The sequence below is a fragment of the Schistocerca cancellata genome, chromosome 1 (genome assembly GCF_023864275.1).
Source record: "Schistocerca cancellata isolate TAMUIC-IGC-003103 chromosome 1, iqSchCanc2.1, whole genome shotgun sequence".
Lineage (NCBI taxonomy): Eukaryota > Metazoa > Arthropoda > Insecta > Orthoptera > Acrididae > Schistocerca > Schistocerca cancellata.
Genome location: NC_064626.1, coordinates 356052662 through 356079142, shown reverse-complemented (window position 1 = coordinate 356079142; position 26481 = coordinate 356052662). Strand labels below are relative to the sequence as shown.

General features: G+C 42.8%; 1 protein-coding gene and 1 non-coding gene across 2 annotated transcripts in view; both read right to left on the bottom strand.

Moving 5' to 3' along the window:
- Nucleotides 1-264: 264 nt before the first annotated feature.
- The window catches only part of LOC126175937 (CCR4-NOT transcription complex subunit 3-like), a 57222-nt gene continuing 31005 nt past the window's right edge, over nucleotides 265-26481 (bottom strand). Inside the window, exons 4-5 of the mRNA XM_049923055.1 lie at nucleotides 14029-14225; nucleotides 265-391 (exon numbers count right to left, since the gene is read on the bottom strand). Coding sequence (XP_049779012.1) covers nucleotides 265-391; nucleotides 14029-14225 — 324 coding nt within the window. The remainder of the gene's footprint in view (nucleotides 392-14028; nucleotides 14226-26481) is intronic.
- On the bottom strand, nucleotides 22281-22355 carry Trnaa-ugc (transfer RNA alanine (anticodon UGC)). Its single transcript has one exon. It is a non-coding gene; the product is annotated as a tRNA-Ala (tRNA).

The window sequence follows — 26481 nt, the reverse complement described above, 5'->3', positions numbered from 1 at the left end:
GGCCATGAATGTAAAACTAGTGTGTTTGGAGCTCACACGAAGGATTACCAGCAATCATTCTTCCCTCATGCCATTCCAGACTGGAATAGGAATAGTAGTAGTGAAAGTAGTACAGTACACAAAGTACCCTCCGCCACACAGCATTGGTGGCTTACGGCGAATGAATGTAAAAATCAAAACTAGATTCTCGACACCTCATGTTACACGCGCTGGTGACAGTTCGTCGGTAAGATATCTGAGGATGTTCGTCGGCACAGTGGATTTTTAACCCTGTTCGACAATCTGTTGTTGTTGTTGTTGTTGTTGTTGTTGTTGCAGTTGCTGCTGCTGCTGCTGAGTCATATATCCTAAGACTGGTTCGATGCAGCTGTTCACTAAAGACTTTCCATTCCTGTACAGTACAATCTCTGGTCCCTGCTCACTGTATTTGAGTATGAAGTCTCCCTCCAACATTTTTTAGTCCACATGCTTCCCTCCGTTGCCAACCTGACTATCCCATTCTGTGACAATATGTCTGTCAACGTATGCCTTATTTTAGTCAAGTTTTGGTGTAAAAAAATTTTTCTTCTCTATTCCTTTCAGTATCTCCTCATTAGTTACTCTAACCCGTTACACGTGCTGGAAAAACTTCTTGTCTGTAGCTGTGACAGGTTTCTAACACATGCAGCTGATCGATTCGCGGTGTACATGGAGTGTAAATATTTCATCCAAATGGTGTAAAATTTCATTGCACTGCATGCTCAGATGACCTGCTCATTGTTGATATACGCGGAATACTTAAGAACGATGCGAAAGACATCAGCATTACTGGTAAATAAATATAGTGAAATGTTTACCGAGTAGGCGTCACGTTGGCATAAAACGCAAAAGGTGTGCGCTGGCGTCGGTTAAAAGGAGGTGTTTTTTCCCCTTCAGCACATGTAACCAGATGCTGTTATTGATGAGGATGTTGATTCTTCATCACTGGAAAAAATATTTTTGAAAGCAATGCTAGACAAAGGCAGCTATTAAAATAGAGTATTTGAAATGGTTCGTAAAACGGTCTAGATCGCAAAGACACGTTTACTACAAGGTGACCGGGTTCGATCATCAGAAGATGGATCATCTTCCGACCTTCGAAACAATATTGACGGTCAATGGCTGCACAGGGAGCAGGATCCGTTGAATGACGATAGTCAACTTCTCGTGCAGCTTCGTCTGGTGTGGAGCTGCAACTGTAACGCCGGTATGCATTTATTACGCTCATATAATTATGTAACCTTCCAAGAAGAACAGTTAAGACAAGACGCTATCTTATCTGAACATGTTTGCTAGGCTCAAGATACACAAATGAAGCCGTTATCGGGACGCCGCCATCTGCTCTTCCGTTATCTTGATAGTGACCCTCAAAATGTTAACTCCGTCTGCCTCAGGCTTGTCCCTGCCGAGAGCACCGTTCTTTGGCTGCAGCAACGACACGAAGGAAAAATAAAACGTACAACTACGGACCATCGCGATAAGTAATAAGTTACTGTAGAGAGATACAATCCCTGGAACGTAAAACGACTATACATACAAAAAAATAGCATTTCGAGAAAATAACAACAGTTGAAGATCAGAAACTGAAGCAGTACGACGATCAGTCCAAGGTTTGAGGAAGAGTGAAACGTACGAATCAGAAGTCTGACGAATGTTGTGACATGAGTTTAAGGTGATGATACAAGAATGAAAGTCATACACACACTAACCTTACAGATGTTACATCACTTCTGTGGAATTACTATAAATACGAAACTAAGGCGTGTGACAGACATTTATCATCTCGAGTGCATGTAAAATCCTTCGTGGCCACGAATACTTAATTTTGAAATCTTACAGGTGAAGATAATAATGTGTTACAACGCTTTTGATTGTGCTTATCTATTAGATCCATTGATGTAAGTATATGTTTGGAATAAAATACTGATGTGTCGCACGCTTCATTCGTATATCCGTAGTACGGAGATCATATTGGAGAGACCTGTGACAAACGTCGTAAGCCGCAGACCGGGTATTACCCTCGTTTCAAAGGTGCACATCCTGTGTCACACCTGAATCGAACTTAGCCGCATGCACGTCGTATGTTTTCATGATTTTAGTGGAATTTTCCTCGTCATTATGATGCAAAAATCAGACACTTCTAACAGTAGTCCTTCTTGTGTAAGGGTGACGTTTTAAATCGGAGCCTAGGTAACACACAATCGAGATGAATGTAGTAGCATGTCAAGGTTATTGGTAATGTGCCGAATTGACCATCGAAATGAATAAACTTGTTTCAGTGTGGAACTGGAGGTATGGACGTAGGAGATAAGTATGCAAAGCAGACGTATAATGCTTCCCCCATCACGTCCTTTGTGCTTTTCGTAATACCAATATTATCACTATGAAAGATAAATTTCTCTCCATGTAGCCAGGATGTGGTTTCAGCTTTTTAGTACAGCGTCTCTACTGATGTTCTCATTTTGAAGTGCAACAATTAATTTGCTGACGCGTCCCCCTTTATCTACTCCAGTAAACCTGAAAATTCTTACGTCTTTTAGTAGTTTCCTAGAATTGGCCCTTGCCACCCAGTCTTTTACACAACACTGTCGCATGTACAAATTAACTGAAATGATTTTTCTTGAAAGCGGGTCCATGGATATCGCAGAGAGATTGCACTTGTAACACCGACGGAAAATTAATGCTATTGATAGAATATATCAATAGTAATAAATAGGAAACACTTTCCTGATGTACAGCAAAATATTATTTACATGATATCGATCAGGCTATAATCTTCATAATCCATTGTCAGGTGGCACCTGGATGTCGTAACCACAGATAAAATTAGCTGCGACTTACACAGATATTACGCAACACGTACAAAAGATAAAATGAGATACAGTGTGTTTACTAAGGAAAGTCTTAATCTTTTATGTTACATTTAACGAAAATTTGTTATTCAAATGTTCGATTTCTTTTGTTAAATCTAACGATTTCCACATCATCATCGTCGTCGTCGTCGTCGTCGTCGTCGTCATAAAACCTGTTGCATGGTTGAGATATTAATTTATCAACTGTAGATGGTGTAAGAAGCACAAGAAGCCGGTTCTTTGCCAAATAAATAGTGTTCTGAATAACTCCAGAGAAGTGTTTCATACTTACCAAAATTTTACTTTCTTTAGTTAAAGAAATTTGTAACTGCTGCTAGCAGAACGGTGCTCGAATCCGTTTTGCTTTCGCTAAGAGTGGTTACCGGACATAAATTTGTCGTCGAAGATATGTGGCGGGAAATTAGTGTCTCAACAGAAAGGCAGAATGGCGGTTACGGTCCGTGGAAGAAGCGAGAGAGCGGTCGTGGCAATAGCTGTGGGAATTGCCGAAAGACCGAACGGAAACGGCTCTGGAAGCAGAAGCCATATCGCGCAAACTGTAATCGATAGCTATTCCTGTAGAGATGTCGTTATCCCCGCTTTTCTCAAGCGTTCCGGGGGAATCGTCTCCAGATTACCTCTTACCAGCGCCAGTATTTTGAAATTGGGCAGACGCAAGCAATATCGTAGGAGGTCCTTCCACTTCTCCATCGGTTCGCATCCGCCGCGAGGACTATTTGCACTCTTCCTTTCATGCAGACAGCTGTTTGTGCGTGTGTGTAGAACGCTGACCAAGTTATCAGGAGAAAGCAAGTTCTTTCCGAACGTTATAGAACGACAATTGTAGATCTCTGGACAAAACAACTCTGTCCTTGCCTTTGCGTGATTACTGTTTGCCGCCAAGCATTGGCGTAGAATGTAATATCATGGCCGCGCGGGATCAGCCGAGCGGTCTGGGCGCTGCAGTCATACACTGTGCGGCTGGTCCCGGCGGAGGTTCGAGTCCTCCCTCGGGCATGGGGGTGTGTGTTTGTCCTTAGGATAATTTAGGTTAAGTAGTGTGTAAGCTTAGGGACTGATGACCTTCGCAGTCAAGTCCCATAAGATTTCACACACATTTGAACATTTTTTTAATATCATGAGCAACAGCAGAGTCTATAAGCGTTAAATTGAGAGTTTTGGCTCAAACTACCTTTCATCTTTTAAGGACTGGATCACAACTGTGCGTTACGTACGAAAAATTGGACTTAAACGTGCGCCACTCGAATATAATTACTGATTTGAAGTAACAATTGTGATAGTGCCATACTGCATACCATTGTATATATGTACGTAGGAGTCCAATTTTCGGTGTAGAAACTATGAGATTGGTGTAGTCTGTACTCAAATGCCGAGCAGAGCGTCGTCAAAATACCAAAAGCTCAAGCGGTACTCGCTTATTAATGTGTTAAAATTTCATTCCGGAGGACGCAAGTGTCTTTAAGCAAATTCGATGGAATGTTGGTTGTCAGAGATGATCATTCCGGGCGCAAAGTCTGTTTAGTTCGCTTGAACACGGTCATGATCATTCAATTTTGTTAATAAATGAAGCTTTTTGAACTTTCACCTTCATTTGTGAGCCTTGTGAGAACGTGCATACCAAGTAGCGTGTCCTCCAGACCAGTTGGTTAACACGGAAGTTGTTTCATGTATGACAGGGGCGACGCACAGAGTCAGAGTTCGGGTAGATCCCTGGTATTACTGCGACGAGCGCAGGCCTCTACTAGAGTTTCAATGTCCTGACCGGACACGGCCTGGCTGGGACATTTTTTGTTTTCGCCAGTAGTTCACAGGTAGTTTAACAGAGGTCATACCCTAATGACCGCGTCGTGGACAGGACATATGATCATAGTCATGATTCCTTCCCAGTCATCAGTGTGTGATTCTGCGGAGGCTGTTACGGTGGCCTGTTTCAGGATTTTCCCTTCGTGAAGGAGGAAACAATTTTAAACAATAGATCCGTAAATATTTCTGCGAGGGTTGCTGCCAGGAGATACTTTCTTCAGAGAATTGCAGTTAGCGGAAGAGACGGCAGAAATAGTGGGGACGTTTTTAACTGAGGCAAAACCCAAACAAACACTGCTACAGTGTTGACTGATGAGAAGCCCAAAATTATCAGCCATTTCTTGAAGTGTCTCGGCGTCTGGATTTTGTAGGGAGTCCAAAGCGGATATCCACAGAATTATCAGTATTTCGTCACCCAGATGGGCGAAGAAAGAGGACGATATTATATCGGCAGTCCTGTCGTTACTTCAGTTTATCTTACTGATTCAGAGGAACGATCCTAGTGCGCTTAGGATGCGTGAATTTTGGTTATGATTGTTTCTGTGGCGCCTAATGCAGAAACGGCATCTTAAAATCTACGCTTGTGTTTATCCTTACGGTGTAGGTTCTTGGTAGCGGATCAGTGGGAGATGAGATTATTAACGCCCAGACTGGAAAAGACTAAAGTCGAAAAGAACGGACTTCGCGAAGGTGGATTAAATTGAATAAACTCTGTTTCTGGGATAAACATAGTGATTAGATAAGAGTGTTTCACTCTCGAACTTGTCAGCTATTATTTAGTCTTTCCTTCTTACATCTTTAAGCCATTTTGACAAATTCAAGAAGGCAGCTACGCTGAGAGGAGTGGTTTTTCTTCTCCTGGTTTCACGAGTTTAAGAATGTCCGAAATTTATCTCGGTTCGCCGATTAATATTTCCTTCGCCGACAGTTGCGTATTTACGCCTTACAGCGAATTCTCAAACGACGTGTCATGTTTTACGCGGACGTGGAAAAGTAACATTTCAAACTTCCTGATTCATGATCTTGAATATCGTTAGCATACAAACTCCATCACCCGACACAAGGAAGCCTAGTAATCAAATGAACTACGCATAAAGGGTGGTGGTGGTGGTGGTGGTGGTGGTGGTGGTGGTGGTGGTGGTGGTGGTGGGGGGGGGGGGGGTGGAGGGAAGTAAGTAAACTGTTATTTCAAAAGTAATCTCCGAAAAGACAGTCAGTACTTCAATGGAAAATTTTTTGCGGTTGCTTACGGATCCATGACTGTACCCAGGCATGCACCTCTTCGTCCGAAGCAAACCGACGCCCACTAGGCCCCCAAAAAGTAGGAAATAGCGTGGGGAGGAAGCGGAACTGGACGGATGATGTTTAAGGACTTCCCAGCGAAACTACAGCACCGCAGTCTCAACAACCTTGGCAACCTTGCACGCGGACGGAGAACCGGAACATTTCAAACTTTCACGCTGCAGAACTTTGCCTGGGAAACCCATTCACATCCTCTGTACATTCCCGATGTATCCTCATGCGATTTCCATGTTTTCGGAGCCCTAAAGAAAGACATTCGTGGCCGTTGATTTGCTTCGGACGAAGAGGTGCACGCCTCGGTGCAATCACGGTTCCGTAGGCAGCTGCAGCCATTTTTCCAGGAGGGCACTGACCGCCTCGTCTCCCAGTGGGATAACTGAACTAACAGTTTTGGCGATTACTTTTCAAATAATAACCAGTTTACTGACTTTGTTTCTCTTGGTCTAGTTTTATTTTGACTACACCTTCAAGGCCACGCGGGTTAAGCCGAGCGGTCTGAGGCGCTGCAGTCATGGACTGTACGGCTGGTCCCAGCGGAGGTTGGAGTCCTCCCTCGGGCATGGGTGTGTGTGTGTGTGTGTGTGTGTGTGTGTGTGTGTGTGTGTGTGTGTGTGTGTTTGTCCTTAGGATAATTTAGATTAAGTAGTGTGTAAGCTTAGGGACTGATGACCTTAGCAGTTAAGTCCATACGATTTCACACACATTTGAACATTTTTGAACACCTTCAAGTACACAAAGCTACTAAAGATATGATTATTTATTTATTTTCTCCGTTGGGGTTCATGGCATATTTTCGGATCTGCAATGGATTCTATCTCTGATCTCGATGTCGACGAGACGTTCAACTCTAATCCTCTTTCCTTCTAGCGGAACTGACAATTCTATTTGTATTCTCAATACGACTAACCTAATATTAATTGGAATCCTCAGGTAATAGGTTTTCGTGTGCTAGCAGCTTGGAATCAAATCACACAGAATAATTATTGTTCAGAATGAAGCAGGGCATTTGGAAGGCAAAATAAATAATTTTTTTCGGCCAAATACGAGAATGATAAAACTGGAGTTGCTTCTAACCAGGAAGCAAACTCATTAAAGTTGCTCCTGTTTCTCCTAAGCTCTTTACCAGGCTGGGTAAAGTAGTGGTCAGAGAGACTTAATGGAATGAGAGAGACGGTGGCAATAATAATTGTAAAACTATCTAGCTTGAGATTAAATGCTCGACTTTTTCGTACACAAAAAATCCCCAGATTGTGCTTACTTTTGTTTTTAAGCTTTGCCGTGAAGGCCGTAGATGCTACAATCGTATCTGTTTTCATATGAAAGGAAAGTGATCATCGATGGATAACTTCCCAGAGTATGTATCTAATTCTTTTGAATGGTGAATAGTGGAAGAAAGTCCAAGATAAACAGTCCGGACTACGGAAAAAAACTCTGAAAAGAACAGCAAAAGAGAAAACTTCGCCAAAATCAGTTTTTACGCGCCGATAAAGCGCCATGGAGGCACCCGTATTTGTTTAAAAGTTGGTGTCAGCTGAAAATTAATACGGTAAAGCAAAGCGTTAAATCAAAATACAAATGGTTCATAATTTCGCGCTGGACCCCGTATAACCGATAGAAATACTTTATAAATAAAATTGTGCAGGAATGGGAGAAGTAATTAACCGTGACGCTGTTCGAAGGTTTATAAGAGCAAAACTCGTTATTTTAATGCTTGGAACTTTATTTACAATGTTCGCGCTTTATAATACACAGCATTATTGTAATCGTTAATTAATCTCTGTCGACCTCCTTTATTTTCGACATGTCCACTAACATTCCGACAATATTTATCACAATAAATAAAACGCTGATGCAAGGGTCATTACAAAAAACGACGTGACGTCGGGTCGGCTGCAAGCCTACTGTGCAGCCCCAAACTGCGTACGTATCCAGCTCAACACGAGGAGTGGCTAGATTGGCAGTCAAGACAGCAAAGTAGGCGTCACTACAGATTGTCTCAACTTACGACGTAAGACAAACAAAATATGTCTTTGAGTACGATCGTCGATTTATGAAAGTACAGTTGAAGAGTGTTCGAATCCGTGAACGATACACACTGTTCAGGGTTCAACACTGTAGTACTGCGCAGTCGAAACTTGGCCTTCACAGTTCAACACCATCTCTCTCAATCCCCCTTCAGTCTGTAACAGCGCTGCTGCTACGGCCGCAGGTTCGAATCCTGCCTCGGGCATGGATGTGTGGGATGTCCTTAGGTTAGTTAGGGTTAAGTAGTTCTAAGTTCTAGGGGACTGATGACCTTAGATGTTAAGTCCCATATTGCTCAGAGCCATTTGAACCATTTTCTGAACACAGTTCATCCCTTAATGTAGCTCTAGTGGACGTTAACTTAGCACATACATTTAATACATGTTTTTAACTCACTCGATTTATAAAGGTAACCATTAATTTTATAACACTAAAACGATATTTTTTTATAATCTGCGGGCTTTTCCAAACCCTACTACGCGGAAGCTATTAATGCTAGAGAAAAAATAAATAAGACCTTTTATGTAGAAAATTTAATGTCATGTAATTTTCCAACGGAAAATAATTTTGCCAGAAGCTGCGCTTTTCAAGTTAATCAATGAAACCATAAACTGACCATAAAGCGTCCCTTCGCTCACACCCCGTCGGTTGGGATCTTTAGTATGTTGTCGATGGCTCTCCCTCGTACTACTGCACAAAAATTTACACCGCTTTTTCTCCAGTCGATCGTCTTTTGTCTTCATTAACCGCGCTGTTCGATGAGTTGGGCGTGGCGTGCCTGGAGACGGAGAGGTTGCGTGGGTCGAAACCCGGTGGAACCACTGGAATTTTTCAGTCTGCCTTTTAACGTATCCTTCACCTCCTAATGATTCACAGACGATTTTTTTATACCTGCTGGTCTATGCATTATGCACACTGATTCGGCCTCAAGCGCACACATTTGCGCGCAGGCCCAGTAATTCTACCGCAGGCACACCATTCAGTGCGTATTCTCTCAAAGGAGCCACAGTGTTACTCATCAGGAACCACACGTGGTTCTACCTGTACGCTGAACTGCAGGTCCCTTTTCCCACCCCCACGATTACTGGACTAGATTAGGAACACCGAAGTCGCTAAAATGGCGTCGAATTGAGACATGGAATTGGCTATTGAGCTGCTCGTTATTACTATTATTATTTCTCTTTCCTGTCTCAGACGTTATGTCTGGTTAAAAATGGAAAGTGACGCGGACCTTGATCAAGCGTGACTTCCTTTTAACTGTACGGTGTATGTTACATTGCATTTAGGAACTTTCGGGTAATCGAACACGTATCAATAATTACAGATTTCTGTAGTTGTATATATATGTTGGGATGTAGCTGTATTGCGTTGATGTACTGGTGGATATTGTGTGGGGTGACTCCTGTAGTTGATAGTATAATTGGTATAATGTCAACTTTATCCTGATGCCACATGTCCTTGACTTCCTCAGCCAGTTGGATGTATTTTTCAATTTTTTCTCCTGTTTTCTTCTGTATATTTGTTGTATTGGATATGGATATTTCGATTAGTTGTGTTGATTTCTTCTTTTTATTGGTGAGTATGATGTCAGGTTTGTTATGTGGTGGTGTTTTATCTGTTATAATGGTTCTGTTCCAGTTTAATTTGTATTCATCATTCTCCAGCACATTTTGTCGTGCATACTTGTATGTGGGGACGTGTTGTTTTATAAGTTTATGTTATAAGGCAAGTTGTTGATGTATTATTTTTGCTACATTGTCATGTCTTCTGCGGTATTCTGTATTTGCTAGTATTGTACATCCGCTTGTGATGTGATCTACTGTTTCTATTTGTTGTTTGCAAAGTCTGCATTTATCTGTTGTGGTATTCGGATCTTTAATAATATACTTGCTGTAATATCTGGTGTTTGATCCTGTATTGCAATCATGAATCCTTCCGTCTCTCTGTATATATTGCCTTTTCTTAGCCATGTGTTGGATGCGTCTTGATCAATGTGTGGCTGTGTTAGATGATACGGGTGCTTGCCATGTAGTGCTTTCTTTTTCCAATTTACTTTCTTCGTATCTGTTGATGTTATGTGATCTAAAGGGTTGTAGAAGTGGTTATAAAATTGCAGTGGTGTAGCCGATGTATTTATATGAGTGATTGCTTTGTGTATTTTGCTAGTTTCTGCTCGTTCTAGAAAGAATTTTCTTAAATTGTCAACCTGTCCATAATGTATGTTTTTTATGTCGATAAATCCCCTTCCTCCTTCCTTCCTGCTTAATGTGAATCTTTCTGTTGCTGAATGTATGTGATGTATTCTATATTTGTGGCATTGTGATCGTGTAAGTGTATTGAGTGATTCTAGGTCTGTGTTACTCCATTTCACTACTCCAAATGAGTAGGTCAATATTGGTATAGCATAAGTATTTATAGCTTTTGTCTTGTTTCTTGCTGTCAATTCTGTTTTCAGTATTTTTGTTAGTCTTTGTCTATATTTTTCTTTTAGTTCTTCTTTAATATTTGTATTATCTATTCCTATTTTTTGTCTGCATCCTAGATATTTATAGGCATCTGTTTTTTCCATCGCTTCTATGCAATCGATGTGGTTATCCAATATGTAATCACCTTGTTTAGTGTGTTTTCCCTTGACTACGCTATTTTTCTTACATTTGTCTGTTCCAAAAGCCATATTTATATCGTTGCTGAATACTTCTGTTATCTTTAGTAATTGGTTGAGTTACTGGTTTGTTGCTGCCAGTAGTTTTAGATCATCCGCGTATAGCAAATGTGTGATTTTGTGTTGGTATGTTCCAGTAATATTGTATCCATAATTTGTATTGTTTAGCATGTTGGATAGTGGGTTCAGAGCAAGGCAGAACCAGAAAGGACTTAATGAGTCTCCTTGGTATATTCCACGCTTAATATGTATTGGCTGTGATGTGATATTATTTGAATTTGTTTGGATATTAAGTGTGGTTTTCCAATTTTTCATTACTATGTTTAGGAACTGTATCAATTTAGGATCTGCTTTGTATATTTCCAATATTTGTAGTAACCATGAGCGGGGTACACTATCAAAAGCTTTTTATTAATCAATGTATGCGTAGTGTAGCGACCTTTGTTTAGTTTTAGCTTGATGTGTCACCTCTGCATCTATTATCAGTTGCTCTTTACATCCTCGTGCTCCTTTGCAGCAGCCGTTTTGTTCTTCATTTATAATTTTGTTCTGTGTTGTATGTGTCATTAATTTCTGTGTAATGACTGAAGTTAATATTTTGTAGATTGTTGGTAGGCATGTTATGGGACAATATTTAGCTGGGTTTGCTGTGTCTGCTTGATCTTTAGGTTTCAGATAGGTTATTCCATGTGTAAGTGTATCAGGGAATGTGTATGGGTCTGCAATGTAATTGTTAAATAATTTAGTTAGATGTGAATGCGTTGAGGTGAACTTCTTTAGCCAGAAATTTGCTATTTTATCATTTCCAGGGGCTTTCCAATTGTGCGAAGAATTAATTGCTTGGGTGACTTCATGTTGCAAAATTATCACTTCAGGCATTTGTGGTATCATCTTGTATGTGTCTGTTTCTGCTCGTATCCACCGTGCACGCCTGTTATGTTGTACCGGGTTTGACCATATGTTGCTCCAGAAGTGTTCCATGTCTGTTATGTTTGGTGGATTGTCTATTTTAATGTGTGTGTTATCTATTATTATTATTATTATTATTATTATTATTATTATTATTCACTCTTTAGCAATAGTTCTTAACCCTCCCTGTCACACTTCCCTCCATTAGGATATTGGCAATTCCCTGATGCCCCAGAATGTGTCCCCTCTCCCGATCCATTATTTTAGTCAAGTTTTGCTGCATTTTTTTTCCAATTGGATTCAGTACTTCCGCATTAGTTACTCCATCTATTCATCTAAGGTTTAGAATTCTCTTGTAACACCTCATTACTGAAACTTACGTTCTCTTCTAGTCGGAACTGCTTATAGTTCACGTTTCGCCTCCATCCAAGGTTATAGTCCGGATAAATACCTTCAGAAAAGACTTACTAATGAATGATTAGGAATGCTTTCCTTGCTGTAGCCAGTCTATATTTTATATCCTTTCTACTTCGGCAGTTATTTTGTTGTCTTATTTCTTAACCTAATTCCCTCAGCAGTGGGAGATCAAAGTTGAACATGAATTCACAGATGTTAGTTACAGAATGCTAAACGTCAGGTTTTGCTGGATTATACGTGTAACACTTACTGCGATTTTTTCCTTGCAATGTTAGTTATTTTCTATTTTATTTTAGTTGTTTGTTGGCTGTTAAGCAAAGTCGGATACGGGACAACAGCATGCCACCCTCTGCTTTGGCGTCCTGCGCTTAACTTTATTGATGTAGAACAATAAATATGTGAGGGTTATTACTATACGACGCGAACAGGTCCTACAAATGTAACAAGGCGTTGTTATGAAACTGCCGGCCCATATGGCCGATCGGTTCTAGGCGCTTCAGTCTGGATCCGCGCGACAGCTACGGTCGCAGGTTCGAATCTTGCCTGGGGCATGGATGTGTGTGATATCCTTATGTTAGTTAGGTTTAAGTAGTTCTAAGTTCTAGGGGACTGATGACCATAGATGTTAAGTCACATAGTGCTCAGAGCCATTTGAACCATTTGATGACCTCAGATGTTAAGTCCCAGTGCTCAGAGCCATTTGAACCATTTTGTAATGAAACTTCCTGGCAGATGAAAACTGTGTGGCGGTCTGAGACTCGAACTCGGGACCTTTGCCTTTCGCGGGCAAGTGCTCTACCAACTGAGCTACCCAAGCACGACTCACGCCCCGTCCTCACAGCTTTAATCCCGCCGTTGTGTTCAACTCGCGCTGGATTAGTGGTTGAGGTTCTCGAATCTTAGCCGAAAGGAAGACAGAAAGGGTAGAGGTTTTCGTCTTCTCGCCAAGTGATCAGAGAAGCAGCTCTCCTTTAGTGTTATATCATCTGGCCGTTTCAGAGTAACAGCCCTGCTTTTTGAATAATTAGACTTGGTAATGAACAGTAGAGTAACATGAATAGACGGACACTGAGATTTTTAACATGAGTCAATTAATAGTTCATCAATATCTACAAGAAACAGGCATATAATGTAATAGTCAACATTTACAAATATGAACGGTTGTAAAAAAACTATTTTAGACTAGGCTCTCAGTGATATTAGTTCCTTATTGTTAAGATGATGGTATTTGGTCCTCTGTAATTGTCAAGTAGAATGTTGGTTGTAGCTGCGTGAACGCCATTTCCACCTACATGGAATTATAAGAGCATCTCGAGACTGCAATGTCAATAGAAATATAATGTAGAAAAAGCTTTTGGGGGGACAAGAGTTCTAAGTGTGCGACTGCTCTTGGTAGGTGGGCTGCCCAGCGCACAGGTGTTTTTTTTTTATTTTTTTTTTTTATCTAGGAGGCGTTAGTTTGTCCCACCAAGAAGACCTGACTGCACAGTAATGCCTCTCCGCACGAAGTCCACGAATTTGTTATTCAGCACTGTCATATGGAATGATCCAAGTTACCTCCTGTGTCAGTTACAAGCTGGCAACATAGGTAATTTTCAGAAAATGATGCTGATCCGTGACGATTTGTTTGAGTACTGTACAAACAGTAATTGCTCATTACTAAATAATAGCGCAGGAATTCGGTTGCTTGGATGGCACTACATGGCGGGATAACATTTTACTCTACGACAGTTTATTTACGAAACTTTATAAATAGAGGAAGTCGTTACATGTATTAACTTCTCGAAACATTCTCGGGCCAGCATTTAGATTTTTGCTTCAAAAATTACAAGGCGTTTTGTTTGAATTACTCGTAAATGTAGTACTCGTGTTCACACAAAATTAAACAGCAGCGAGAAAAATGTCGACAGACCCGAAAAGCAACGGCGAAATTATGCAAACGAAGCGCACAGCGTGGCGACAAGATACAGAATGAGTTGTTGAAAGGTGGAAACACTCGCCGTGGCAGAGTGCGTTTGCCCCGCGGTACAGCAGCAGCGGTTGCGGCTGGCGACGTCGACGGCGCCTTGGACAGCCCTGGCAGTCCTTCCAAGGCGACGCTGGGCGCGCCCCTGTCCCGTCCCGTCCCGCCGGGCTGCGCGCTGACCGCAGCCAGCCGCGCCGCGCCGCGCCGCGCCGCGGGTCACCTTCCCATCACTCCCGGCAGCGGCGGCGAGCTGCTGAGCGCGCGTCCACGCCGTCGGCAGGCAGCACGGCATTTACTCCGCCAGTCACGGCCAGCGTCTCCATACTGTATCTCTCATCTGGGGAAAGGAGGAAAGTCATAGTTCAACGCCCCTTCGGCGTTGCCATATTGTGTTGTTGTCGTGGTATTCAGTCCTGAGACTGGTTTGATGCAGCTCTCCATGCTACTCATCCTCTACAAGCTGCTTCATCTCCCAGTACCTACTGCAGCCTACATCCTTCTGAATCTGCTTAGTGTAATCATCTCTTGGTCTCCCTCTAAGATTTTTACCCTCCACGCTGCCCTCCAATGCTAAATTTGTAATCCCTTGATGCCTCAGAACGTGTCCTACCAACCGGTCCCTTCTTCTAGTCAAGTTGTGCCACAAACTCCTCCCCAATTCTATTCAATACCTCCTCATTTCGATACCTCAATACCTCCACATTTCGAAACCTTCTATTCTCTTCTTGTCTGAACTATTTATTGTCCAGGTTTCACTTCCATACATGGCTACACTCCATACAAATACTCTCCGAAACGACTTCCTGACGTTTAAATCTATACTCGATGCTAACAAATTTCTCTTCTTCAGAAACGCTTTCTTTGCCATTGCCAGTCTACATTTTATATCCTCTCTAATTCCACCATCGTCAGTTATTTTGCTCCCCAAATGGCAAAACTCATCTACTACCTTAAGGGTCTCAGTTCCTAATCTAATTCCTCTGCATCACCCGGGTTAACTCGACTACATTCCCTTATCCTCGTCTTGCTTTTGTTGATGTTCATCTTATATCCTCCCTTCAAGACACCATCCATTCCGTTCAACTGCTCTTCCAAGTCCTTTGCTGTCTCTGACAGAATTACAATGTCATCGGCGAACCTCAACATTTTTATTTCTTCTCCATGGATTTTAATACCTACTCCGAATTTTTCTTTTGTTTCCTTTATTGCCTGTTCAATATACAGATTGAATAACATTGGGGAGAGGCTACAACCCTGTCCCGCTCCCTTTCATGTCCCTCGACTCTTATAACTGCCATCTGATTTCTGTAAAAATTGTAAGTAGTCTTTCGCTCCCTGTATTTGACCCCTGCCACCTTCAGAATTTGAAAGAGTATTCCAGTCAACATTGTCAAAAGCTTTCTCTAAGTCTAAAAATGCTAGAAACGTAGGTTTGCTTTTCCTTAAACTTTCTTCTAAGGTTAGTCGTAGGGTCAGTATTGCCTCTCGTGTTCCAATATTTCTACGGAATCCAAACAGATCTTCCCCGAGGTCGGCTTCTACCAGTTTTTCCATTCGTCTGTAAAGAATTCGCGTTCGTATTTTGCAGCCGTGACTTATTAAACTGATAGTTCGGTAATTTTCACATCTAAATAAAACAGCAACAATAGTAAACGACACAATTCCACCTACTGTGCGAGTACATTACAGTATGAAGAACTCATTATTTTTGCAGGTAGCCTATACGAGGGGCGTTTGAAAAGTTCGTGCAAAGTCCGAGAGATAGCACCACCGGCGCGTTCGAGGTCGTGTTTAGTTAGTAGTATCTTTGGAAAGAACGCACACAAAGTTTCAGCCATATCGGTCTATTTCTTTGTGTTTGGCATTCGTGTGAATCAAGGAAGTCGAGTGATTGTCAAAAAATGGACGAAAAAAATGTCGTGTGGTGATTGAACATTACTTTATGAAAGGCAAAACGCCTCAGGAGACATTATGGTGACTCTGCACCTTCGATTAAAACAATTTATAAGTGGTTTGAAAATTTTTGCAGTCGCCATATGGGCACAAGTGATGCTGAACGTTCTGGACGCCCTGTGGTGCTTAAGGCTCCAGAAATCATTGATAAAATCCATGATATGGTGATGAACGACAAAAGAGTTAACGTGCGTGAGATTTGCTAGTGCTGTGGGCGTCTCGAGTGAACGGCTACATAATATTTTGCATAAACATTTGGACATGAGAAAGTTATCCGCAAGATGGGTTTCGCGATTGCTCACGCTTGACCAAAACGGAATCGTGTGAAGTGTTGCAAGGATGGTTTGCAGCTGTTCAGGAAGAACCCGCAGGATTTTAAGCGTTGTTTAGTCACTGTGGATCAAACATGGATACCTTACTATATTCCTGAGACCAAAGAACAGTCTAAACAATGGGTTACCAAGGGAGAATCTGCACCAAAAAAGGCGAAGACCATTCCTTCGGCCGGAAAGGTTATGGCGACTGTCTTTTGGGATTGGCAAGGGATAATCCTCATCGACTATCTGGAAAAGGGTAAAACTATTACAGGTGAATATTATTCATCGTTATTGGACCGTTTAAAAACTGAGCTGCAAGAAAAACGCCGGCGATTGCACCGCAAAAAAGTCCTTTTCCATCACGACAATGCACCAGGACACGCCTCAGCAGCTGTGGTCACAAAATTAATAGAAATAGGATTCCAAATCGTTTCACATCCCCCCTGTTCTCCAGACTTGGCTCCCTCTGACTACTATTAGTTCCCCAATTTGAAGAAATGGCTGGCGGGAGAAAGATTTTATTCAAACGAGGAGGTGATTGCAGCAACTAATAGCTATTTTGCAGACTTCGACAATTCCTATTATCCGGAAGGGATCAACAAATTAAAACAGCGTTGGACGAAGTGTATAAGTCTAAAAGGAGACTGTCGAAAAATAAAAGGTTTACCCCAAACACGTAAGTAGTTTCTATTTTTGCACAGAGTTTCCAAACGCCCATCGTACAAAGTGCGAAATTTAGATCACGGAGCTGCCACCTCTGGCAGCGAAAATGGCTGTAACACGACTGGGCACAGGAGCGAACTGAGCGTGGTTCAAGGGTGCGGGTACGTCATTCCACAACTACTATCTGCTGGAGTTCATCAATTGTAGTGACTGACGAGTGCTGGCATGCCAGACACTCGGCAACCTATGATCCGATCTTTTCGGTGTGTTTGAGACAGGAAGAACGTACTGATCAAGGATGGTGCTCGAACGCCCTTTGTATCAGGGAAAGTCAAGGCAGCAAAGCGCCACATGCGGTCTTGGGTGATCGTATAGACAGACGAGGTCACAGAGATCTCGAAGATACAGCAAGGTGACAAAAGTTGTGCGGTACCGATATGCACTTACAAAGATGGAGGTTTTATCATGTACCTAAGGTACAAAAGGACAGTGCATTGGCGGAGCTGTCATTTGTTTCCAGGTCATTAATCTTAGATAATGTGCCGGCCGCTGTGGCCGAGCGGTTCCAGGCACTTCAGTCCGGAACCACGCTGCTGCTACGGTCGGAGGTTCGAATCTTGCCTCGGGCATGTATGTGTGTCTTAGGTTAGTTAGGTTCAAGTAGTTCTAAGTCTAGGGGGACTGATGACCTCAGATGTTAAGTCCCATAGTGCTCAGAGCTATTTGAACCATTTTTTGAGATGATGTTCCACGAGATTATGGCCGCACGACGAGAATTAAAACTTTATACGCGAAATGGTAATTGCTGCTACACGAATTTAGGCATCGTTAGTGTTGAATATTCAGAGATCCACAGTCTCCACACTATGCCGAGAATATCACATTTCAGGCATTACCTCGCACTACGAACAACGCAGTGGCCGACGGCCTTCACTTAACTCTACGCAAACGCCGCTACTCTCGGTTGTTGTCACTGTTAACAGATACGCAGTATTGCTTGAAATAATAGCAGAAATTAAGGTGAACCTACGACGAACGTATTAGTTTGCAGAATGCGGCGAAATTTTGCGTTAATAGGCTATGACAACAGATGGTCGACGCGAGGACCTTTGCAAACAGCACACACAGCCTGCAGCACCTCTCCTGGACTCATGGCCATATCGGTTGGACACAAGTCAGGAAAACCGTCGCCTGGTTAGACGATTCCCAATTTAACTTGGTAAGAGCTGATCGTAGGGTTCGAGCGTGGCGCACATCCCACGTAAGTAATGACCCAGGTTTTCAACAAGCCACTGTGCAAGCTGGAGGTGGCTCCACAATGGTGTGGGCTGTGCTTACGTGGAATGGAGTGGTTCTCTGGCCCAACTCAAGAACTGATAACCGCGCAGTTGAGCGCCCCAGAAACCTATCATCTTCTTCTGGTCCAACTGGACCGATCATTGACAGGAAGAGATCATGTCCGGCTACTTGAACACCATTTTCAGCCGAACAACGATGGAATTTTGTGGGCATCAATGCATCATGTCAGTGGAGTAAAATTCTTCACGATTGGTCTGAAGAACATTCGCTACAGTTCGAATGATTGATTTGATCACCCAAATTACCCGACTTGAATCCATGGAATATTTAGCGGACATAATCGATAGGTCAGTTCGTGCACAAAATCCTGCCTCGACGACACTTTTGCAATTGTGGACGACTGTAGAGACGGCATGTAGTACCTCCAACGATTTGTGTTGATTCCATGCCAAGTCGAGTTGCTGCACTGCGCCGCGCAAAAGGAGGTCCGACAGGATATAGGAGGTAGCCCAAGACTTTCGTCACCTCATTGTAAGCATAGCAACTCGATCTAAGACGTCTGAGATGTAAGGCCTGCTGTACAAATTACCGGCTGCGGGAACCAAAGGTGGATCGAAAAGCACCACACACCTTCAAGCCAGGTTCTACACTATGATGATGATGATTATGATGATGAATGCAATCTACCAACGTTCGAGTTCTGTTCTGTGGGCATCACCGTCCCCGCTTCTCCCCCTGCTGCCGCGTCGAGGGGAAACCGCAACAGTGTTCACCATACTGACAATCTGTGGTGCAGCAACGTGGTCACCATACTGACAATCTGTCGTGCCCCAAATGTTGTTATTCTGTCCATGTGGGTACTTGTCGTGCTGCAAAGAAGTAAAGTTCATGATTCAAGGCACGTGACATGGCTGCTCGATCCTACACGGCCGAGCGAATAACTTCAGTCCTCTCGCGTGCTAGTCTCGTGGGGACCACCAACCATGGTGTCGATTATGGTCCTCCTGAATTCAGAGATTCCACATTCGGATGGGAGTTGTAGGAGAGCAGCAATGTCGCGGAATGATAAAATGTAGTTTGTCCTCATTACGCGAGGCATAATACGGTCTCCCCGCAAACAGTAACATTCAAATGCCATTTCTGAATGCGAAACCCGCTGCGTAACCTTCACTTATATATGGAATGTACATGGCGTTACCGCTGCTTACTCTGTGCGGATGCACTCAAATGCTAATCATTTCCACATCCATGCACGTTATGCACACATCATGCCAATTTGACTTTTGTTTCAAGCCGTCTTCATGGTGATACTCTTTTGGTAGCTACGTACTCAACTCGATCATTATAGGGTAGAACACAAGCCTCAATCAGAATGGAAAATCAGTACAGCCATATCTCACGTGCTAATTAGATTAAACTACACAGCGATTTAAATCCCGTCTTTCTAGAAAACGAGTCCAGTCTGGTAATCGCTGTATACGTTGCCATGTAAAACAACTACACCGTCCCACATGTTTGCCTTTACGTACTGAACATACTTCTTTTTTTTATGGCATCATTTTGTGCCACGGCTGTTCTGTGGCAATTTATTTCGATCACAGAATCAAGCAGTGACTCGACAAAGCGCTGTCCTAACCGTACGCACAAAAAATGTTCTGACTACATACGCCATCATACTTGCCAGTGTACACGCACGGAGGGGAATATGCGCGTAAGACTACAATGAAAATGAAATGGAGATGCTAGGGACGTGACTAAACTTATTATCGCTACAAACAGGGTGTCTGTGAGAAGCTCATAAATTTCTTCTTCTGAATCACCTGACTTTGGGGTACGCTGAAACAATAAATTTTTAATGTTCTATGCTTTTCTATTACCCCGTATTGTTCCATTCGTTCTGATATTACTTTCCTTTCTTCGTCAGACATTTTGATAGTTCGTTTGATTTTTCATTTTCACTTCGAATCTATCTTTCTTGTCCTTTTTTATCCTTAAACCGCATCCTTAAACCAATTTTTTTTTCGGAAGTAGACAATTTTTTTATGTCTCTATTTGGATTCAGTCTGACAATGTGTCCATAAAAATCAGTTTTTTTCCTTATTGCGTATGAGAGATCTTTTATTGGTTTGGTAAGATGTTTAATTTACGATGTGTATTAGTGTGTTGTTGGGGAATCTGGGCTGAAGGATTTTTCTTAGTATCTTCCTTTCTTTGAACTCCAGCGTTTCAACTGGGCCATCGTTTGTGATGAACAAAGTTTCGTCTACATACACGGTTTCCGATTTGATTACTGTTTTGTAATGTCCCGTTTTTCATCTACATGATACTCCGAAAGCCACCTAATGGTGTGTAGTGGAGGGTACTTCCTTTACCACCAATTGAATCCTCCGACCTTGTTCTACTCGCGAATAACGCGTGGGAAAAATGATTGTTGTTAAGCCCCCCGAATTGGCTCTAATTTCTCGAATTTTCTCCTCGTGGTCATTACGCGAGACGTATGTGGGAGAGAGGTAGTATACTTTGTCCGACTCTTCGCGGAAAGTGCTCTCTCGAAACTTGAATAGTAAATCTCTCCGTGATGCACATAGCTTCTCTTATAACTTCTGCCAGTGAAGTTTGTTGGGTACCTGTGTAACGCTCTTGCGCCGGCTAAACGATTCAGTAACAAAATATGCCGCTATTCGTTGGATCTGCGCTCTCTCTCTCTCTCTCTCTCTCTCTCTCTCTCTCTCTCTCTCTTCCTCCTCCTCCTCCTCCTCCTACTAGTTCTACCTGGTAGGCATCCCAGATACATGAACAAAACTCAAGAATGGCTCGAACAAGCGCCTTGAAAGCCACTTCCTTCATGGATGAGTTACATGTCCTTGAGATCCTTCCTAAGAATCTGACATCTGATTTTCACATTATTTGTTTTATGTGGTCATTCCACTGAAGATCTCTCTGGATAGCTGCTCCTAGATATTTTACGGTAGTACTGTTTCCAGCGGTTTGTCATCAGTAATATAACTTTACAGTAGTGGGATTTCCTTTTTATATCTATGCGCAATTTGTTACATTTATTTACGTTCAGGGTCAACTGCCAAACCCTGCACCGTTCATCAGTTCTCTGTAGGTAACTCTGGAAATCGTTACTACCTTCTGGCGTAGCTCCTTTGTTATAGACAACCTCGTCATCTGCGAGCAGCCTTAGAGAGCATCCGACGCTTTCTACTGGGGATGCACCGGACATTTCCTTTATATCTGTCGAATTTGTCCCGTTAAGAGCGACGTGTTGAGGTCTGTCTGCAAGGACGGCTTGAATCCAGTCGCAGATCTTCTCAGATACTCGGTAAGCTCAATTTGTTTTCCACTAAACTGCCGTGCGGGGCGGTGTCAAATGCCTTCCCGAAGTTAAGGAACATGGCATTAACCTGGACACCGTTGTGTACGGCGCTGTGGATCTCATGGAGGAACCGAGCTAGCTGAGTTTTACAGGATCTCTGTTTGCGGAATCCATGTTAATTTTTACAGGGGAGATTTTAATTTTCCAGAAACGTCATAGTTCTTGAGCATAGAATATGTTCCATAATTCTACAACAGATTGACGGCAGCGACATACGTCTATAATTATGTACTTCTGTCCTAAGGCCCTTCTTAAAAACGGGAATGACCTGCGCTTTCTTCCAGTCGCTAGGTACCCTTCGTTGCTCAAGCGACCTACGATAAATTACTGCTGGAAGGGGAGCAAGCTCTTTCGCATAATCTTTGTACAGTCTCGTAGTTATCTCTTCTGGTCCTGACGTCTTTCCACTACTAAGCAATTACAGTTGTTTTCTATTCCGCCATTGGTTATCTCACTATTTGCCATTTCGACGTTCGTACGTTTATTGAAAGAACGGACCGCAGTGAAACAATTTCGGAAGACCGAAATCAATATTTCGGCCTTCCCTTTCGGTTTCGGTGAAAGTATGGTGACTGAGTGAATGAACAGGTGATTTTGATCAACCTACTGATTTTACGAAATTAGAATTATATTAATACCTTCAGTTGATGACGGGCGTTGTTATATATCAACGGGGACAGGTGAAAATGTGTGCCCCGACCGGGACTCGAACCCGGGATCTCCTGCTTGCATGGCAGACGCTCTACCCATCTGAGCCAATGAGGGCACAGAGGATAGCGTGGCTGCAGTGACTATCTCGCGCACGCCTCCCGCGAGGCCCACATTTTCACCTTGTATGTCCACATACTACATTCGTAGTGTCCCAACCCCACACACATTACTCGTGGGAGACATTCTTACCAACTCCCGTAAGAGTTCGGGGAATATGTGTGCATCCGCACAGGAGGAGGTCATGGCCAATATTGCCAGAACTATATACTTATATGGATATGGTATCTGTTCTTTCGGACATGTTCGAAAGAATAGACACCATATCCATATATGTATACTGATTTTGCACACGACCAAAACCTCGTAGGGTTTTTATTCAGATCGGTTGATGGAAGTTTTACTTTCAAAGTTGTTGAACGCTTTTCTCATTGCTGTCCTTACGTTAGTTTCCGCTTCGTTCAGCTTTTGTTAGTCACCTAGGTTTTTACTTCTATTGAATCTGAGATGAAGTGCTCTTTGTTTACGTAGCACTTTTCTAAGACATCTGTTAAACCACGGCGGGTCTTTCCCAGCCCTTAAATCCTTACTCGGATCATACTTAGTAGTGCATATTGCACGATACCTTTTTTATTTTTTTCCATTTGTTCTCAACTTCTTCGTCCTCGTCATTGTTATTCGGTACTGACTGCTCAGATACTCTGAAATTTGTATCCTGTAACTCGGGCTAACCACAAATATCTTCCTAATTTTCTTAACATTCTTTGTAAGACTGTCATAAATGCTATCACAACACTACGATCCTGATGCCTTCCTCTACGTTAACTGATTCACCAAGTTCGGGTCTCTTTGTTGCCGGGAGGTGTAAGACGTTACCCTCACGAGCTGGTTCTCTGAACTATCTGCTCGAAGTAATTTTCGGACAAGACATCCAGAACAGTGTCACACTGATCACTGTCTCTGGCACCAGTTTTGATAGTATGACAGTCCTAATCTGTACCTGGCAAGTTGAAGTCATCCCGTATTACAACAGCATGATCAAGAAAATCATTAGCTATATTCTGAAATTGCTCTCTCAAGCGCTGTACCACTAGAGCTCCCGACCCAGGCGGTCTGCAAAAGCATGCGATTACCATTTTTCACCGATCTTTGATACTTTTCACTCGGAGTAATTCACAATCTGAATCCATGATAATCTCGCTAGATTTCACCGCATTCTTTACTGCAATAAACACGCCGCCTCCATTGGTGACTAACCTATCCTTTCGATAAATATTCCAATCTGAATTTATGATTTCGTGTCGTTTACGTCCGGTTTCAACCAGCTTCCTGTTCCTAATGCTATCTGTGCATTATAACCTTCAGCAAGCGATTCTAGTTCTGGAACCTTTCCTTGGACGCTTCAGCAGTTTACTGAAATCGTATTAATCTGTGATCCGCGACGACGAACATTCTCTGAGGTCATCGAGGCTTATTTATCAGGCAAATTGGCTTCCCTCCCAAGGGAGGGTATCTTTAACGTAAAAAGACTCACCATGTGCACGCCACACGTACTCCGCTACCCCAGCAGCCACATCTTGCCTGTAGTGCACGCGTGACCTTAATACCAACAGTACCTTAAAACCTACAGTTGTGCACCGGATAGTGGAGGTAAAGAAATTCGCATCCGATACCGTCCCAGAATCGTCTGAGCCTCTGATGTAGACTTTCCACTCTCCTCTGAACCAGAGGACCGCGATCAACCCTCTGTATTACGGCCCAAATAGACAGCTTAGCCTGCATCCCGCATGCGATGCTAGTTGCCTTCACCAAATCAGCCTTCCGCTCAGAGAGGCCGAGGATACCCTCAGTACGCAAGTGGCAGGCGTCGTTCGTGCCGAGATTTACCACTACATGCGGTTGGCTGCACTCAGAGCGTCCGATAGCCGCCATCAAGGCCTCTTCCACACCCCGTCGAAAATATTGAGTGCATACTGGCAGTCTTTCCCGCCGTGCCTGCTATTTCCACGAGGAGTTCCGTCAGCCGCCTAACATTGACCAAGCGTACCTACCCTCTGCACTTGTTCGTTCGAGGCAGGAGAATCGGCCGCTAGCCCAACAGGAGATGCATCCCACTGCTGGCTCGGTCATCAACAGCACATCGTACCTGTTGCTAAGGGAGCCAGTCGCCCGACTTCCTCCGTCTTCCGCCCTCCGCCCAGTGACACGCGAACCCACTACTGTCTCCAGAATGAGATTTTCACTCTGCAGCGGAGTGTGCGCTGATATGAAACTTCCTGGCAGATTAAAACTGTGTGCCCGACCGAGACTCGAACTCGGGAGTGCGAGATAATCAACTACTCTAAGATAAAACGTACACGAATTAATTATTGCAGTGGCATAAATTCAAATAAACGAATAATTTATCCAAACGAATAATTTTATATCAGCGGAATTTTTTTGTCGCCACTGTAGATAACATTCTTGTATCTTATATTTTCTCTGTTAATGATCCAGAAATGATGGTAAACGATGGAAGTTACACTTCGCAACTGAAGATACGCAAAACCAAAAGTGGGATCAAATAAAAGAAAGCCTAATACGTAAAGCCGAACAATTATCTGCCATAACCAAAGCCGAAAGACTCTTTGAGCTAAGAAGGAACGCATGGCGAAAGTGGCAATCACAGAAAAATGAACGTAACGTACAAAACTTCTTAAGCGTAAGACACTCAGTGAGTAAAAACCTCAAAAGAATAAAAAAACCCAACATCAGCTACTCTTTAAGGTGAATAAAGGCTTCATCAAAAACAACAAAAGGAATTTTTATAAGACTTCTAAACAAAAAAAAATACAGCCCAGCAACTCTACAGATTCAAGACAAAACTCTGAAATATTGTCCAGAACAACATGGAAAGTTGCAAAATATTTGCAGAGTATTTCAGAAAGTTTCTGAAACCATGAAAAAATGGACTTTAAGACTCAACAATAGCCATTTCTCAATTGAAGTGGAAGTATCTACAGTTTACTGAGTAAAAATTTCTCGGTGTACATGCCGCGTCAAATCAGGATAAATCTCCGAGCTTTCGACCACTGCCTCCATGGTCTTCGTCAGGGCTAAAACTGACTGTCGTGAACTAGCGAGGTTCCCACTTTTATATGCCAATGACGGCTTCTTATTGGCTGGAATACGTCAGCGATATGGCGCGTAGCGAGGTGGTGCCCTCTACTTCCATAGATGTAGTTGCTATCCCGTGTTGCTTGCAGCGCCATCCCTTAAATCAGGAGGTAAAGTGCGAGAAGTTTTTCTCTGCGATTTTTCTTTATCCAGTGCACTCTTCCAAGTGTTGCTGAGTGCATAGCCGTTGTCTCTATTAAAGTTATTATCGCTAAGTCTAATTTCGACTGCTTCTCGGATCACAGAGTCCCAGTAATTCGATGTGTGGGCTATTACTCTGGTTTCTTCAAATAAAATCTTATGCTTGTTAAGCAGGCTATGTTCAGCCACCGCTGATTTTTCCAAATACCTGTATTTCAGGTGGCGTTGGTGCTCGATGCAGCGGTCGGCAACGGTTCTTACAGACTGGCCCACGTAATTCTTGCCGCATTCGCAAGGAATAGTATAAATTCCCGGCACTCTTAAGCCGAGACTGTCTTTGACTGGTCTCAACATTTCCTTAATTTTCATAGGTGGCCGGAAAACTGATTTTATTCCTTGCCTCTTCAGGACTCTGGCTATCTTGCTCGTTGTAGCACCGCAAAAAGGAAGCCGCGCTATGTGTTGGTCCTCTTCTTGTATGTGGCCGGCATCGTGTCTAACTTTCTTGGACAATACTGATTTAATTTCACCGGCAGAATAACCATTCCTCTTGAAAACAGTCGTCAAATGGTTGATCTCGGGACCGAGGTGGTCCTTGTCGGAAATAGTCCTGGCTCTGTGTACTAAAGTATTCAGCATAGCTCTCTTCTGAGACGGATGATGGAAGCTATGGCTATGCAGATATAAGTCTGTATGGGTTGGCTTCCTGTACACAGAATGGCCCAGTCGTCCATCCGGCTTTCGCTCTACCAACACATCTAAAAAAGGTAACTTCCCTTCCTTCTCTAACTCCAATGTGAATTTTATGTTTGGATGTACACCATTCAAATGTTCGACGAACTGCTGCAGCGTGTCACTGCCGTGTGGCCAGATTAAAAAGTTTTCGT